Below are 15,422 nucleotides of genomic sequence, written 5' to 3'. Positions count from 1 at the left end.
CATCCTGAGGTCTCCTGATGTCACCTTGGGGTCCCCCGACGGCACCGCCATCCCCGGTGCCACCCACGTCACCATTGATGGCGCACCGGGGTCCCCTGATGGCAGCCGTGTCCAGCCTGATGCCACCCTGTGGTCCTCTAATGGCACCTTGAGACCCACTGGTGCCACCCTGGGGCCCACTGGTGCCACCCTGGGGTGGTCCAATGGCACCCTGGGGTCCCCCGATGCCCCCCTGGGGTCCTGCCGGCGCTACGTGGCCTCGTCCCTCGCCAACGACAGCACCGACCCCCGGCCCACCGAGCCTTGCCGTGACGGTTGGGACTACGACCGCAGCATCTACGTGGCCACCATCGTCACCGAGGTGGGGACGGGGACACGGGGAGGGGTGAGGTGTGTGGGGGGGGGGGAGGGTGGGACGATGACCACAGCGTCCATGTGGCCACCAACATCTCCAAGGTGAGGACGGGGGGGACGGGGATGGAGGAATGGAACCCGATGGAGGTGGAGTCACGTAGGGTTGGGGGGACGGAGATGATGGAGTCATGGGTAGGGGGAGATGGAGCTGATGCGGGATGGAGGTGGTGGAACGGATGGATGGATGGATGGAGGGGAGGAAAGAGGAGGCGCCGATGGGTGGAAGGAGAGGACAAGTCATCCTCACCTCATCTTCCTCCCCGTAGTGGGACCTTGTCTGCAGCTACCGGCAGCTTCGGCAGATGGCCCAGTCCATCTACATGGCTGGGGTCCTGGTGGGCGCCCTGGTCCTGGGGGGCCTCTCGGACAGGTAAAGGCAGTAGATACCCCTCCCCGTGCCTCAGTTTCCCCATGGGGCGTTGGACGGACCATCAACCAGTAGCACCCAGTGGCATCCAGTGCCTCCCCGTTGCAGGTTTGGGCGTAAGGCCATGTTGATGTGGTCCTACCTGCAGCTGGGGGTGATGGGGACGTGCACGGCCTTCGCCCCCAACTATGCGTCCTACTGCGTCTTCCGCTTCGCCGGTGGCATGGCCCTCTCTGGCTTCGGCCTCAGCATCGCCTGCCTCGGTGAGGGGACGGGGATGAGGATGACCACGGGGACCTGGGTGGGGATGAGCCGGTGGCCATGGGTGGGGATGACCCGATGGCCATGGGTGGGGACGTCACCGTGGCCATGGAGAGGGACATTGCCATGGCCATGGATGCGGATGTCCCCAACGGCCGTGGTTGGGGACATCCCCCTCTCTACAGATGGAGACGTCCCTATGGCTGCTGATGGGGACATCCCAGTGGTCACTGATGGGGACATCACCATGGCCATGGATGGGGCCATGTGGTGCGGCTGCATCTGGACATGATGGGGAGGCCACATTCACACGGAGGGTCACAAGAGAGAGGGACACCAAGTCAGACGTGTCCCCGTGGTCCCTTGCAGTGGTGGAGTGGATCCCCACGCCCTACCGCGCCATCACCGTGGCCATCACTGGCTTCGCCTACACCTTGGGCCAGATTCTGCTGGCCGGCGTGGCCTACGCTGTCCCCCACTGGCGCTGGCTCCAGCTCACCGTCTCCCTGCCCTTCTTCATCTTCCTCCTCTACTCCTGGTAGGATGCTTGGGTCCCTTGGGGAAGGCCATGGGGACACGCGGGGCTCTCTTCGTGCCTCAGTTTCCCCCTTGTTGGCTGTAGGTGGTTGGCTGAGTCTGCCCGTTGGCTAGTGCTCTCGGGGAAGGCTGAGAGGGCTGTGAAGGTCCTGCAGCGAGTGGCCAGGATTAACAAGAGAAAGGAGGAAGGGGAGAAGATCACGGTCGAGGTATGGTGGCCCCATGGTAGGGGTGGTCTTGGTTTCCCACCCCCGTCCCCCACCAACCTCTCCCGTTTCCCTCCCGCTCTCCCAGATCCTGAAGTCTAACATGAAGGAGGAGTTGGCTGGTCTGAAGTCCTCCTACACCATCTCCGACCTGGTCCGGACCCCAGTCATCCGCCACATCTTCTTCTGCCTCTCCATCGTCTGGTGGGGCTGGGCTGGGATGGGGAAGTCTGGTGGGGATGAGGAGGAGGAGGAGGAGGGAGGAAGGGGTGAGGGAGTGGAGGAATGGAGAGGTGGGTGGAGAGCTGGCGGGATGGACGGTTGGAGGGACGGTTGGAAGGATGGGTGGATGGTTGGTTGGTTGGAAGGATGGATGGTTGGATGGAAGGGTAGATGGACAGATGGTTGGAGAGTTGGTCAGATGTACGGATGGCTGATTGGAAAGATGGACAGCTGGACAATCAGTGAATCCAGCCATCCAACTGTAGCACAGCCATCTTCGCCACCATCTGAGATCCCTGCCCTGTCCCATGCGATGGTGACATCCCAAGAGAGGTCACCCCACCTCAAGGCCGCTCCCTCTCTCTGCCCCGCTCCAGGTTCTCCATCAGTTTCTCCTACTATGGGCTGGCCATGGATCTGCAAAACTTTGGTGTCAGCATTTACCTCATCCAGGTGATTTTCGGCGCCGTTGACTTCCCGGCCAAAGTGGTGGTGACTGTCTCCCTGAGCTACATTGGCCGGCGGGTGTCACTCATGGCGGCCCTCTTCTTGGCGGGGCTGGTCATCATTGCCAACATCTTTGTCTCCACAGGTGGGTGTGATGGGGTGATGGGGATCTTCCGCACTGCTCTGTCCAGCCACCGACGTCCCCACCAGTCCATCACGCAACTCTGCTTTGCTCTTCACCCATCCCTTCCCTTCTCCAGCCACGGAATTAAGCACCTACCTACCTCTCCATCCATCCATCCATCCGTCCGTCCGTCCGTCCACGTCTCCAACCATCCATCCCTACGTCCTCCTTTCTCCTTCCCACCATCTCCCCATCCCTGAGGTGGCTCCTGCCCGAACACGGAGCCCAGCCCGTCCCTCTCTCTGCCCCAGAGCTGCAGACGGTGCGCACGGCACTGGCCGTCATCGGCAAGGGTTGCCTCTCCGCCTCCTTCAACTGCGTCTTCCTCTACACCACCGAGCTCTACCCCACTCCCATCAGGTAAAACCCCGTCCTCATGACCCCGCCGTGGGGCAGGTCCCCCGTCACCCACCCGTGACACCCCCAGGGTGGTCTCTGCCCCATGTTGACCCCCCGTGGCGCCGGCAGGCAGACCGGGCTGGGCTTTGGCAGCACCATGGCCCGAGTGGGTGGCATCGTGGCACCGCTGGTGAAGATGATGGATGAGTACTACCCCTTCTTGCCCCCTGCGGTCTATGGGGTGGCCCCGGTGGTGGCAGCCGTGGCAGCCGGGTTCCTCCCAGAGACCCTCAACACGCCGCTGCCCGACACCATCGAGGAGGTGGAAAGCAGGTGGGCATGTGAGAAGAAGGGATGGAGGGTTGGAGACACGGATGGGTGGGTGGAGCGGTAGATGAATGACGGAATTTTGTGGTCGGATGGAGAGATGAACAACTGGATGGATATGCCGATGGATGGAGGGATAGGTTGGTAGACAAAGTGGGGTGGAGTTTTGGATGGCTGGATGGATGCTGGAAGGTTGGATGATGGTTGGGTGATAGAGGGTTGGATGATGGATGGATGGGTGGTGGATGGTTGGGTGGTGGATGGTTTGATGATGGATGGACTGAAAGATGGAGGGGTTTTGGATGGCGGGACAGATGGCTGTGTAGAGGCACAAGTGGAGGAGTGTGTTGGCAGAAGAACAGGTGATATGAGCGGCTGAATGGCTGGGCAGATGGATGGATGGACACAATGCTGGGCTGCTCCCCCCCCTGCCAGTGGCTGACCCATCCTGCCATGCCCTATGGACCCTCCTCCTCCTCATCTTCCTCCCTCTAGGGCCAAGCGGAAGAAGACGGATGACCCCAAAGAGAAGATCCCCCTCCAGCCCCAGGACAAGGCTCCACAGAAGGAGACCTGAAGGACCACGGGGGGGTGTGGGGGGACAGCACCCTATGCCTGGCCACCAGCAACCACCCTTCCCCACAGGTCCCCACAGCCTTGTTTTGGGGACGGGTACAAATTCGCTTCCTGCCCCACGGCTGGGGACCTCCCTGTGTGGGGCAGGGGACGTCCTTGGAGGAATAAAGCAGCTCTGGTGGGGACAACGTCTCAGGGTGTTATCTGAGTCCACCCAAGGTCACCCTCCAGTAAGATGACACCCAATAACCGTGTCCAAGGCCACCTCCGATAGGACGACGTCTAAGAGCTGTGTCCCTGAGGTGACCTCCAATAAGATGGCACCCAAGAACACTACGTTGGAGGTCACCTTCAATGAGATGACACCCAATAACCCCAAACCCACCCAATTCTTGTCCTGGTAGAGGGGTTCCCCAAATCCCAGAGAAGGGGGAGAAGGGTGAGGAGCCCCCAAATCCCACCCCAGCCCCCTCCCAGCAACCCATGGTGCTACCGCCTTGATGCCTCTTCCCTGATTCCACCCCCTTCCCGGACACCCCGGCCCTTGCTCCCACTGCCAACGTGTTCCTTGGCCCCATCATCTATCTGACCCCATCAAAAATTAACCCCCGGCTTCCCCAGGCGGAGAATGCGCTGACCCAAGCAGGGCCACCTCCGTCAGCACCTTTCGGTCCCCTTTTGACCACAAAAATCACTAAAATTTAACCCAAAGGGGCTGGCGAAGGCCATACATTGGCCCAAGTCAGGAGACCCCCCCCACGCTCTCAGGATACCCACCCGAGGGTACCCCAGGAGCTGGGTGAAGGAGGTTGGTCCCAGATGGTCCGTCTCCAAAAGCTGCCTTTTCTCCTCGAAAAAGAAAAGCAACACTGGAAAATAATAAAATAAACGATAATTCTTTATTTTCTTCCTGCCCCAGATCGCTCCAGTTTCGCCCTGTTTGGGGGGGCTTTTTTGCTGCAGCAGTGAGGGGAGGGAAGAGTTTCCCGTGGATTTGGCTCTGGCCACCCTTTGCCGGTGCTCGGTGGCCCCCCGGACACCTTTGCACTGCCCTTGCCTGCACTTTTGCCTTCTCCTGCTGGGAAAAAACCTACAAAAAACCCCACCCCAGATGTCAAACATTAACCCAAACCACCCGTTGGCCGGGTTATATAGGAGATCACCCCGATGCTCGTGGAGTGAGGATACTATGGGAGCGAGAGAAGCATTTTGGGGGTGAAATCCCTCCCTTTTGGGGCTCTGCGAGCGTGGGGCAGGCGTGCATGGCTGTGGGGTGTTCCCGGGGTCTCACGGTGGCAGCATGGCTTTCGCCAGCCTCCTGGAGCACGTGGGGGGCATGGGACGTTTCCAGGTGGCCTCGGTGCTCCTCCTGGCCCTGCCCATCCTCATGATGGCCAGTCACAACCTTCTGCAGAACTTCACAGCCGCCACCAGCGACCATCGCTGCCGGTTTCACTGGGAGGCCAACGCCACCAGCCTCGACCCCCAGGACCTGCTGAAGGTCTCGGTTCCCCAAGGTGAGCGGTGCCGGCGCTTCGTGACACCACAGTGGTGGCTTTTGGAGGCGAATGGCTCGGCTCCCAACACCAGCTGGCTGGAGACGGAGCCCTGCCGCGATGGTTGGACGTATGACCGCAGCGTCTTCACCAGCACCATCATCACTGAGGTAGGATGGCAGCGGCAGTGGGGTGGGATGTGGGGCTGGTGGCAGGTTTCACCCAATCCCCTGTGTGGTTCCCACCTTGAGGCACTGGCGAAGGGTCTGCTGTCACCACGACTTTGGCTTCTTCCAGGTGGAGCATCTTCCCCGCTCAACCCTTGGTGGAGGCACTCAACGCCCTGAGAGCTCAGGACAAGAAAGGGGGGGATGAGGGGGTTGGTGGCCATCAACAAGGGGGTCAAAATGGGGCCAGATGACCCCTGGAAGGAACTTCCAACCATGGGGATGCTGGGAAGGGTGGCCAAGTGTTTTGTGGCACCATCTTGGTGTTTCCATTGGCCATCCGTTGGCTGTTGTGTTGAGTCAACCCTACCAGCCACCACAGCCAGTTTTGGGGGGGGGCAGGAGGAAGGCCAAGAGGGGTCTCCCCCCGATCTCTGTCCCACCCCACGTCTTTGCCCCTTGGCAGTGGGACCTGGTGTGCAGCTCCCGGAGTCTGAAGCAGTTGGCCCAGTCGCTCTACATGACCGGCATCTTGGTGGGCGGCATCATCTTTGGGGGTCTCTCGGACAGGTGAGGGTGGGGGGGACACCCCCCTACCCGTGGGGAGGTGGGGCAGCATCATGGAGATTGTCTCACCTCCTATTCCTCCTCCTCCCCCCTCTCTTCCTCCTCCTCCCCCACCTCTTCTTCCTCCTCACCGCCCAGGTTCGGCCGCCGGTCACTGCTCACCTGGTGCTACCTTCAGATGGGCACCATGGGGATATGCTCCTCCTTCGCCCCCACTTTCACCGTTTATTGCCTCTTCCGCTTCCTCACGGGCATGGCCTTCTCCGGCATCCTCCTCAACAGCGTCTCCCTCTGTATGTGGCCAGCACCAACCCCAAAGTACCAGCCCCGGGCACCCTCCTGGTCCGCTCCATGTCTCCATGTGTCTCGGCAGCTTTGGAGTGGATGCCCACTCGCACCCGGGCACTCGTGGGGACCTTCATGGGTTACTGGTACACCATCGGGCAGTTCCTGCTGGCTGGGGTCGCCTACGCCATCCCTGATTGGCGCTGGCTGCAGTTCACCGTGTCGCTGCCCTTCTTGTGCTTCTTCCTCTACTCATGGTGAGGAGGAGAGGGAGGAATGGAGGCGTGGATGGATGGAGGGATGGATGGAACGATGGAGGGTTGGGTGGGTGGGTGGGTGGAAGGGGAGATGGGTGCAAAGATGGACGGACAGATGAAGTGAAGGTGCAAAGATAAAGAGAGGGTTGGATGGATGGACGGAGGGTTGGATGGTTGGGGGGGTGGATGGGATGATGGATGGACAGATGGAGGGATGGATGGATGGATGGCTGGATGGAACGATGGAAGTTTGCGTGGGTGGGTGGAAGGCGAGATGGGTGCAAAGATGGATGGACAGATGAAGAGAAGGTGCAAGGATGGGTGGAGGGTTGGATGGACAGAGGGTTGGATGGACGGATCGAAGCACGGCGAGCTGGCCGGAGGGACAGAGGCGTAGGTCGCTGGTGGCAGGGTCACATGGATGGTGGGATGATCTTTGGGATCCTGTCCCCATTTCCTCTGCAGGTGGTTAACAGAGTCAGCTCGCTGGCTGGTCATGGTGGGGAAGTCCCACCAGGCCCTGAAGGAGCTCCAGAAAGTGGCCAGGATAAATGGGAAGAAAGAGGAAGGGGAGAAGCTCAACATAGAAGTAAAAGGCTCTGGCTGGGTCCCCTGGGGCACCTCTGGGGTGTTTTATAGCGGGTGGGGGGAAGCGGCCCCACTCTCCTGGCCCTCATGTAGAGGGCCAACAGTGGGGCTCCCCTACACCCATCTTTCCAGCCCCTTAACCAACCATCCGTCCCCATAGACAACTCCCCATCCATCACCATCTGCATCCATCCCCTTATACAACCATCCACGCGTCTCTCCAGCCATCGCCATCTCCATCCATCCCATCCCATCTGCAGCCAACCATCCCGCCATCTATCCGCCATCTCCATCCATCTGACCATCTGTCCTTCCATCTGTTCCTCCATCCCTCCTCCCACCCACTCTTCACCCATCCTGCCCAGAGCTTAATTCCCCCCCTTCCCCTGCTCCATCCTGGTTCCCCTCTCTGCTCCTCCCACTGCTGCCCCCCCCAGGGAAAAGAGGGACCCCAGGGCCCCGTCCCCACCCCAGAGCCCCCCCCTCTCCCTCTAGGTCTTGAGGTCCTACATGCAGAAGGAAATGGCTTCATCGAGGAGTCACCACACGGCGGTTGACCTGGTCCGGACGCCCGTCGTGCGCCGCATCTCTTGTTGCCTCTGCTTCGTGTGGTACGCCCGGCAGTGGAGGACATCAGTGGGTGGTTGTCCATCCTTCCCCCCCACCCCTAGTCGTTGATCCACCCGTCTTGCTAGCCACCCCTCCAAACACCCACCTTAGCTGGGTCCTTACTGGAAAGGGAAACTGAGTCATGGTGCAGGACTCAGTCAACAGAAGTCTCTTGGCCCACACGTGCTCCAGAAAGGGGGACAGATCTCCTGACTGGATCCCCCCAGCCAGGGGATGGTGTGTGACCCCCACATCCCACTCCACACCTCTCCACAGGTGACATTTGTCCCCCCCCCGACCCCCGACCTCTTCTTGGCCTAGGTTCTCCACCAGCTTTGCCTACTATGGGCTGGCCATGGACCTGCAAAATTTTGACTTCAACATCTACGTGATCCAGCTCGTCTTTGGGGCCGTGGACATCCCAGCCAAGCTGGTCTCCATCCTCACCATCACCTTTGTGGGGCGACGCTTCACCCAGTCCTTTGCCCTCATCCTGGCTGGCTTGGCCATCTTGGCCAACGTCTTGGTGCCACGAGGTGAGGGCTGGGGGTGGTGGCGGCGGTGTCCCCTCATCTCCAGCCCATAAAGCACCATCTGGGAGGGCCAAAACAAGCTCAACTCATTAATGCAGTCCACGGGCTGAGTGGTTTTAGCTTTTTACAGGCAATTTGCCTGAAATTCTGGTGTTTGGGGTCTCCTCTCTCCATCACCCACCGCCACCCCAACCCAACTCCCAACTAGTGACACCAAAGCAAGTCGCAGATGTCCTGTCCTCATCCCCGCAGACCTGCGGACGCTTCGGACTGCCCTGGCCGTCTTCGGGAAGGGTTGCTTAGCCGCGTCCTTCAACTGCGTCTTCCTCTACACGGGTGAGCTCTACCCCACCGTTATTCGGTAAGGAGTGGGCTGCGGGTTGGGGGAGGTGCCGGGGTGGCCGTGACCATGCCAGGCTGGTCCCTCAGAGCCTCTCGGTGTCCCACAGGCAGACGGGCATGGGGTTGGCCAACACCATGGCCCGTCTGGGCAGCATCACAGCCCCCTTGGTGAAGATGGCGGGCGAGGTCTTCCCCACGTTGCCCTTCATCATCTACGGGGCAGCCCCCGTGGTGTCAGGGCTGGTGGCCATCTTCCTGCCAGAGACACGGGACAAGGCTCTGCCTGAGACCGTGGAGGAGGTGGAGGGCAGGTGGGACTGGAGGGACTGAAGGACAAGGGGAGGGACAGATGGATGTGTGGAGACAGGGAGGGATGGTGGGAGAGAAGGATTGGTTGGACATCGGGAGGGACAGATGGAGGATTGGTTATATGTGGGGATGGATGGAATGGAGGGATGGAGGATTGGTTGAGTGTGGTGAAGGACGGACGGACGGATGGACAGGAGTGGCTGGGATTGGACAGAGATAGGTGGGTGGATGGATAGGAAGAAGAGTATGACCACAGCTGGATGAAAGGACAGATGTTTATGAAGATGGATGGATGGGTGATGGACAGACAGGTCGAGGGGGAACAGTAACATGAAAATGCACCTGCTCCCCCCCCCAAAACCCACCCCCATCCTCCCTCTCCCACCAGGACCAAGCCCCAGAAGGACGAAGCCCGACATCTCCAGGTCCCGCTTGAGCCCATCCAGCCCAGGGGCACCACGGGGCCCTGCTAGTGCCAACCACCCCCCCGGGGGACCCCCAAGCCACAATCTACCCAGCAGACGGGAGGGGGTGCACCACCTCCCAAGAAGAGCAAAGGGACAGTAATGCCCATGGCCACCTTCTTGCATGGCCAAGGAGGGGACCCAGGCGTCCTCCTCTCCGTGCAGGGTTGGGGGATGGTGCGTCCCCTCCAACCGCCGTGTTGCGGGATGGTTTTTCTGTGCTGGAATAAAAAAACAATAAAAGCAAAAATCGTGTGAAATGTGGCTGGTGGGAGGGCACGGGGCTGGTGGTGGGGGTTGTTTTCCCACGGCCGCAGGGGGTCCTGCACAGCCTGGCCGTCCCGCCCCGAAGGCAAATATGGGACTCAGCGGGGTGCTGTGGCCTCGGCATCGCGTCCCCCCCCCCTCCACGGTCCCCTCCTCCCCTCTGCCCGCGCTGGAGCCGCGAGGGAGGGAGAGTCACACTCAAGAGCGCAGGGAGGACCCAGGCGTCCTGAGGACCCAGGATCCCAAGGACCCAGGTGTCCGGGTGCCCGGGGATCCCAAGGACCCAGATGTCCCACCACCTAGACATCCCAAGGACCCAGAGAACCAGGTGCCCAGACGTCCCGAGGACCCAGACGTCCCGAGGACCCAAGCGTCCGGTCACCCAACGCACACCGCACCCTCTTCTCCAACCACCCAGCCAGCAAGGACCCAGGTGTCCTGCCCCCCCCACAAGCCACCCCCAAGTCCCCTGGTCGCTGCCCCATCCTGCCCATGCTCTGCTGCCTCCCGCTGCCCTCCTGCCCGGGGTCCAAGGGGCTCCCAGGGATCCGGTTCAGGGCGCCCGGGGACTTTGCCTCCTGAATGATCCACCACGGATGGTGAAAACAAGCCAGAGGGGGCTGGGGGAGTCCCCATCCACCTGGGGTCAGAGGCTTCCTCGGCGAGGAGGAGGATGGAGAGGATGGGATGGCCCCAGGGGGCCGTTGGGCATCCCTGCTTGGGGACCGGTGTGTCCAACACCGGCATTTCCGCCTGACCATCATCTCCACCGACCCATAGCGGGATCTGGTCCCACTGGAGTCAAACGTTAACCGGGACCAAGGGTGGCTTTAAATAGGAGCAGGGACAAGGATGGGGACAGGGCTCTGGCCATGGGCAGCCACAGGGCCAAGGGGTGGTAGCTGCTGGCAGACAGCTCCAGGGAGTGGGATTTGGTGCTGGGAGAGGTCAGGCAATAGCTGGAGCGACGGACAGGTGAGTGGATCAATAGAGAGATCAATGTGTTGACCAGGGGAGAGAGAGACCAATGGATTGGTCAAGAGAGAGCTTAAAGCTCACTAGGTTGATCAATAGAGAGAAAGACTGATCGATGGAAAGATTATATGCCAACAGATTGAGATTAAAGACCAATAGATTGATCAATAGAGAGAAAGGCTGATCGATGGAAAGATTATAGGTCAAGAGATTGATCAACAGAGAGATTAAGATTGATACGTTGATCAACAGAAAGATTATATGTCAATAGATTGATCAATAGTGACATTAAAGCTCAACAGATTGATCAATAGAGACCGATAGACCAGTCAACAGATAGATTAAGGTCACTATATTGAGCAATAGTTTATAGGTCAATAGGTTGATTAATAGCGACAGACCAATAGACCAATCAATAGAGAGATTAAAGGTCAATAAACCAATCAATAGAAAGGTTATAGGCCAGTAGACTGGTCAATAGAGAGATTAAGATTGATACACTGATCAGCAGAAAGATTATAAATCCATAAATGGATCAATAGACAAATATATTTGTCAATAGTGGTGGAGATCATTAGACTGATTGGTGGATCATGGTTCAATAGATTCATCAATAGAAAAATATAGACCAATAGACTGATCAATGAACAGATTATAGATCAATTTATTGGTAATAGAGATACACAGACCATCAGATGGATCAATAGAGGTGGTGGAGATAATAGATTGATCAACAGAAATATATAGACCAATAAATTAAGAAATAAAGTGAGAGATTATGGACTAATTGATGATCAACACATTATAGGTAATAGAGATCTAAAGATCAATAATTTATCAATAGAGAAAGAGCTCACTGGATTGATCGACAGGGAGACCCATAGATCAATCAATAAAGGGGGCAGATCAATAAGTTGATCATTGGACCTATGCCAATCAGCAGCTAAATCAATTTATTGATAGGGTGAGGAGTCAATAGATGGGCAGAGGGACAGGCGAACAGACCCACCAGCCGGATGATGGTTGGCAGGGACAATAGAGAAATCCATCCATCGATTGATTGATTGATTGACCGAGGGGTGAAGGACGGCCAGAGAAAGGCAGAGGGGGAGTGGCAGAGGGAGGGAGGGAGGGACGGATGGACAGAGGGGCGGACGGAGGGACAGCGGGTGGCCAGAGAGACCGAGCCGGGAACCGAGAGAGTGGCAGAGAGAGGAAGAGGAGCCAAACGGCAGGTAGGGATCGATTGATCGCAAGGGATCATTGGCGGGATGAACCTATTGAGAGATTGGTAGGACAGAAGGGAGAGAGGATTGACTGATTGATCAATAATAAGGGGGAGGGAGGAGGGAGAGCAATGAGGGGCAGAGCTGATAGCTCAAAATAAATAATCAGTGATTGATGGGTCAATAGAGACTGAGACTGATAGAATGATAGGTAGATTGATCAATTAGATCGATAGGTTGATAGATCAATAGATTGATAGACAGAGAGACTGACAAGACTGACAGAGAGACTGATAGATCAATAGACACCCCAACAGATCAATAGAGACCGATAGATTGATAGTGACACGGATAGATTGTTAAGAGTGATCGGCAGATCAATAGACTGATTGATTGATAGAGGCACCGATAGATCAATAGAGCAACCAACAGCTCAACAGAAAGACTGATAGATTGGTACGTTGATAGACTGATTGACGGACCAACTGACAGACCTATAGAGAGACTGATAGATCGATGGATGGATCAATCAATAGACCTATAGGTACATTTATTGATAGACCAATAAATAGACTGGTCGATTGACCGATCAACAGGTGATCTATAGAGGGTCCTTGATTCCTTCCTCCATCTGTCCCTCCCTTGATCCCTTGGTCCATCCCGCTGCCCGTCCCTCTGTCCCACCCTCGCTCTGTCCGTTGGTCCATCCCTCGTCCTTGGCTCTTCCTCCGCTTGGCCCAGCCGCCCCTTGGTCACCCCTCGACCATTCCTGGTCCCGTCCCTCGGCCAATCCTGATCTCATCCCTCCACCCTCCTCCCACCCGCCCCTTTGCTGCTCCTCGGTCCTTCCTCTACCGTGTCCCTCCTCCATCCCTTGGCCCATCCTTGGATCCATCCCTCATCCCTTCCTCCAAACCACCCCTTGGCCCTTCTTTGGCCAGCCCTTGGCCATCCCTTGGCCCATCCTTGGATCTTTCCATTCACTGACCATCCAAACCACCCCTTGGCCATTCCTAGCCCATCCCTTGGCCCATCCTTGGATCCAACCCTCGCCCCTTCCTCCAAACCACCCCTCAGCCATTCCTTGGCCATTCCTAGCCCATTCTTTGGCCATTCCTAGCCCATCCCTTGGCCCATCCTTGGGTCCAACCCTCGCCCCTTCCTCCAAACCACCCCTTGGCCGTTCCTTGGCCATTCCTAGCCCATCCCTTGGCCCATCGTTCAACCTCTTCTCCTCCTTCCACCCTCCAGCTGACCTGGGCCCCCCCCAGCTCCATCCCTCATCCCACCATGACCTTCGTGGAGCTGCTGGCCCGCCTGGGCGGGATGGGCCGCTTCCAGGTGACCTACGTGGCCGCCTTGGCTGTTCCGCTGCTCATGCTGGCCAGCCACAACCTGCTGCAGAACTTCACCGCCGGTGTCCCCGAGCACCACTGCCGGCCTCGGCCCGTGGCCAATGAGAGCACCGGGGACGTCCCACTCCTCGTCTCCATCCCCTCCGACAGCCACCACCGTCCCCAGCGTTGCCGCCGCTACGTGGAACCCCAATGGCACCTCTTGGAGGTCAACGGCACGGTCAACGGCACGGCCAACGGGGCGGCCACCGAGCCTTGCCGTGACGGCTGGACCTACCGCGACGGCGTCTTCGCTCACACCATTGTCACCGAGGTGAGGGGTGCCCCACAGCCCCCCCGGGCCGTGGTGGGGACCCAGGCGTCCGGGTGTTGACCCCTGTGTCCTCTCCTGGTGGCAGTGGGACCTGGTGTGCGAGTCCAAGAGGTTGAGGCAGGTGGCCCAATCCATCTACATGGCCGGGATCCTCCTGGGCTCCGGACTCTTCGGAGTCCTCTCTGACAAGTGCGTGGCCACCCCGGAGCAGTACTGGGCTGAACTGGGAAGGGGAAGAGGGGAGGGGTATGCACAGGGATGTCCTCCCGTCCCTCTGGCCCCAGCGTCCCCAGTGCCCCTGGGGTGGGTCTGCCCCAGTACAGCTTGTCCCACTGTCCCCACTGCCCCCAAGTCATTCATCCCAGTATTCCCAGTGCCCATATTCCCTGTCCCAGTGTTCCAAATGCCTTGTGTCCCCATCCCAGTGCCCCACATCCCTCTCTCAGAATTCCCAGCACCCCATATCCCCCCCATACCAGTGCCCATGTCCCCATCCTAGTGGCTCCGGCACCCCGCAATCCCCATCCCAGTATCTCCAGCACCCCATGCCCCCCATCCCAGCACCCCCAGTGCCTCGTGCCCCTGTTCCACCGCCCTATATTGGCATCCCAGTCCCCATGTCCCCCATCCCAGTGTCCCCAGCGCCGTGTCCCAGCAGGTTCGGGCGCCGGGCGCTGCTGACCTGGTGCTACCTGCAGCTGGGGGCGACGGGGGCCGGCACCGCGGCTGCCCCCACCTTCGTTGTCTACTGTCTCTGCCGCTTCCTGGCGGGCCTGGCCATGGCTGGGGTCTCCCTCAACTCCGCCTCCCTCTGTGAGCTGGGGACCTGGGGTCTGGGCTTCGTCCTACCACCCCTACCCCATGGGAAGCACCCAGGCACCAATCCCACCACCATTGACCCATGGGAGGGACGCAGGCTCCACTGTTGACCCTTGGGAGGGACCCAGGCTCCAACCCTACCACTGTTGACCCTTGGGAGGGACCCAGGCTCCAACCCTACCACCATTGACCCTTGGGAGGGACCCAAGCTCCAACCCTACCACCGTTGACCCTTGGGAGGGACCCAGGCTCCAACCCTACCACTGTTGACCCACGGGAACGACCCAGGCTCCACCGTTGACCCACGGGAGGGACCCAGATACCCCGTTTTGGCCCTATCCCATGGGATAGACCCCACCACCCTTGTGCTGACGGTTGCCCTGCAGGCATGGAGTGGATCCCGACGGAAGCCCGTGCTGTGGTGGGCACCATCAACGGCTACTGCTACACCTTGGGGCAGTTTGTGCTGGCGGCCGTGGCCTTCGGCGTCCCTCACTGGCGCTGGCTCCAGCTTGTCGTCTCCCTCCCCTTCTTCTTCTTCTTCCTCTACTCCTGGTACGGGGAAGCCAGGCGACCGGCCGGCCATCCTCCTTGGTTGCGGGTAGACAAGGTGGATCTTGGGGTGTCTGGGTTCCTGAGGGGTGATGGTGGGGACACCTGGGTCCTCCATGGGTGGTGGGGGGGGTAGGGTGGGTGCAGGGACCCCCTTGGGTGCCTGGGTCCCCCGTAACCCCTCTTCCCCATCCCCCCCCCAGGCTGTTCGTGGAGTCAGCCCGGTGGCAGGTGATTTCGGGGAGACCCGACCTGGCCCTGAAGGGGCTCCGCAAAGTTGCCCGCATCAACAGGAGGAAGGAGGAGGGGGACAAACTCAGCGAGGAGGTGCTGGGTGGTCCCAGGGCCTCCTGGAGCCCCCCCCCCAGATCCCTCTGATCCCCCAGATGCCCCCCAGATCCCCTTGGTCTACCCCCTA

The 15,422-nt window shown here is 59.3% G+C and overlaps 4 protein-coding genes across 4 annotated transcripts in view; all 4 read left to right on the top strand.

The window, feature by feature from the left end:
* The window catches only part of DRAP1 (DR1-associated protein 1 (negative cofactor 2 alpha)), a gene marked incomplete at its 5' end in the record, with an annotated part of 6,521 nt that extends 6,061 nt beyond the window's left edge, over nucleotides 1–460 (top strand). The window contains one exon of the mRNA XM_010570680.1: nucleotides 10–460. Coding sequence (XP_010568982.1) covers nucleotides 10–460 — 451 coding nt within the window. The remainder of the gene's footprint in view (nucleotides 1–9) is intronic.
* A 220-nt stretch (nucleotides 461–680) lies between these two features.
* On the top strand, nucleotides 681–3,881 carry LOC104833783 (solute carrier family 22 member 6-A-like). The gene is made up of 9 exons (XM_010570679.1): nucleotides 681–784; nucleotides 890–1,044; nucleotides 1,412–1,580; nucleotides 1,665–1,788; nucleotides 1,874–1,989; nucleotides 2,385–2,599; nucleotides 2,890–2,998; nucleotides 3,107–3,310; nucleotides 3,800–3,881. Exons 1-9 carry the CDS (start codon nucleotides 717–719, stop codon nucleotides 3,879–3,881), a joined length of 1,242 nt encoding a protein of 413 aa, XP_010568981.1. The 5' UTR covers nucleotides 681–716.
* A 1,299-nt stretch (nucleotides 3,882–5,180) lies between these two features.
* Nucleotides 5,181–9,506, top strand: LOC104833782 (solute carrier family 22 member 6-A-like). Its single transcript, XM_010570677.1, has 10 exons — nucleotides 5,181–5,546; nucleotides 6,010–6,113; nucleotides 6,249–6,403; nucleotides 6,484–6,652; nucleotides 7,118–7,241; nucleotides 7,736–7,851; nucleotides 8,171–8,385; nucleotides 8,635–8,743; nucleotides 8,832–9,035; nucleotides 9,422–9,506. Exons 1-10 carry the CDS (start codon nucleotides 5,181–5,183, stop codon nucleotides 9,504–9,506), a joined length of 1,647 nt encoding a protein of 548 aa, XP_010568979.1.
* Nucleotides 9,507–13,255: 3,749 nt separating this feature from the next.
* The window catches only part of SLC22A20 (solute carrier family 22, member 20), a 6,196-nt gene continuing 4,029 nt past the window's right edge, over nucleotides 13,256–15,422 (top strand). Inside the window, exons 1-5 of the mRNA XM_010570676.1 lie at nucleotides 13,256–13,633; nucleotides 13,719–13,822; nucleotides 14,292–14,446; nucleotides 14,839–15,007; nucleotides 15,208–15,331. Coding sequence (XP_010568978.1) covers nucleotides 13,256–13,633; nucleotides 13,719–13,822; nucleotides 14,292–14,446; nucleotides 14,839–15,007; nucleotides 15,208–15,331 — 930 coding nt within the window. The remainder of the gene's footprint in view (nucleotides 13,634–13,718; nucleotides 13,823–14,291; nucleotides 14,447–14,838; nucleotides 15,008–15,207; nucleotides 15,332–15,422) is intronic.

This window comes from Haliaeetus leucocephalus, unplaced genomic scaffold, assembly GCF_000737465.1.
Source record: "Haliaeetus leucocephalus isolate CR32 unplaced genomic scaffold, Haliaeetus_leucocephalus-4.0 Scaffold300, whole genome shotgun sequence".
Lineage (NCBI taxonomy): Eukaryota > Metazoa > Chordata > Aves > Accipitriformes > Accipitridae > Haliaeetus > Haliaeetus leucocephalus.
The sequence above is the reverse complement of the archived record's forward strand: the minus strand, read 5'-3'. Positions and strand labels throughout refer to the sequence as shown.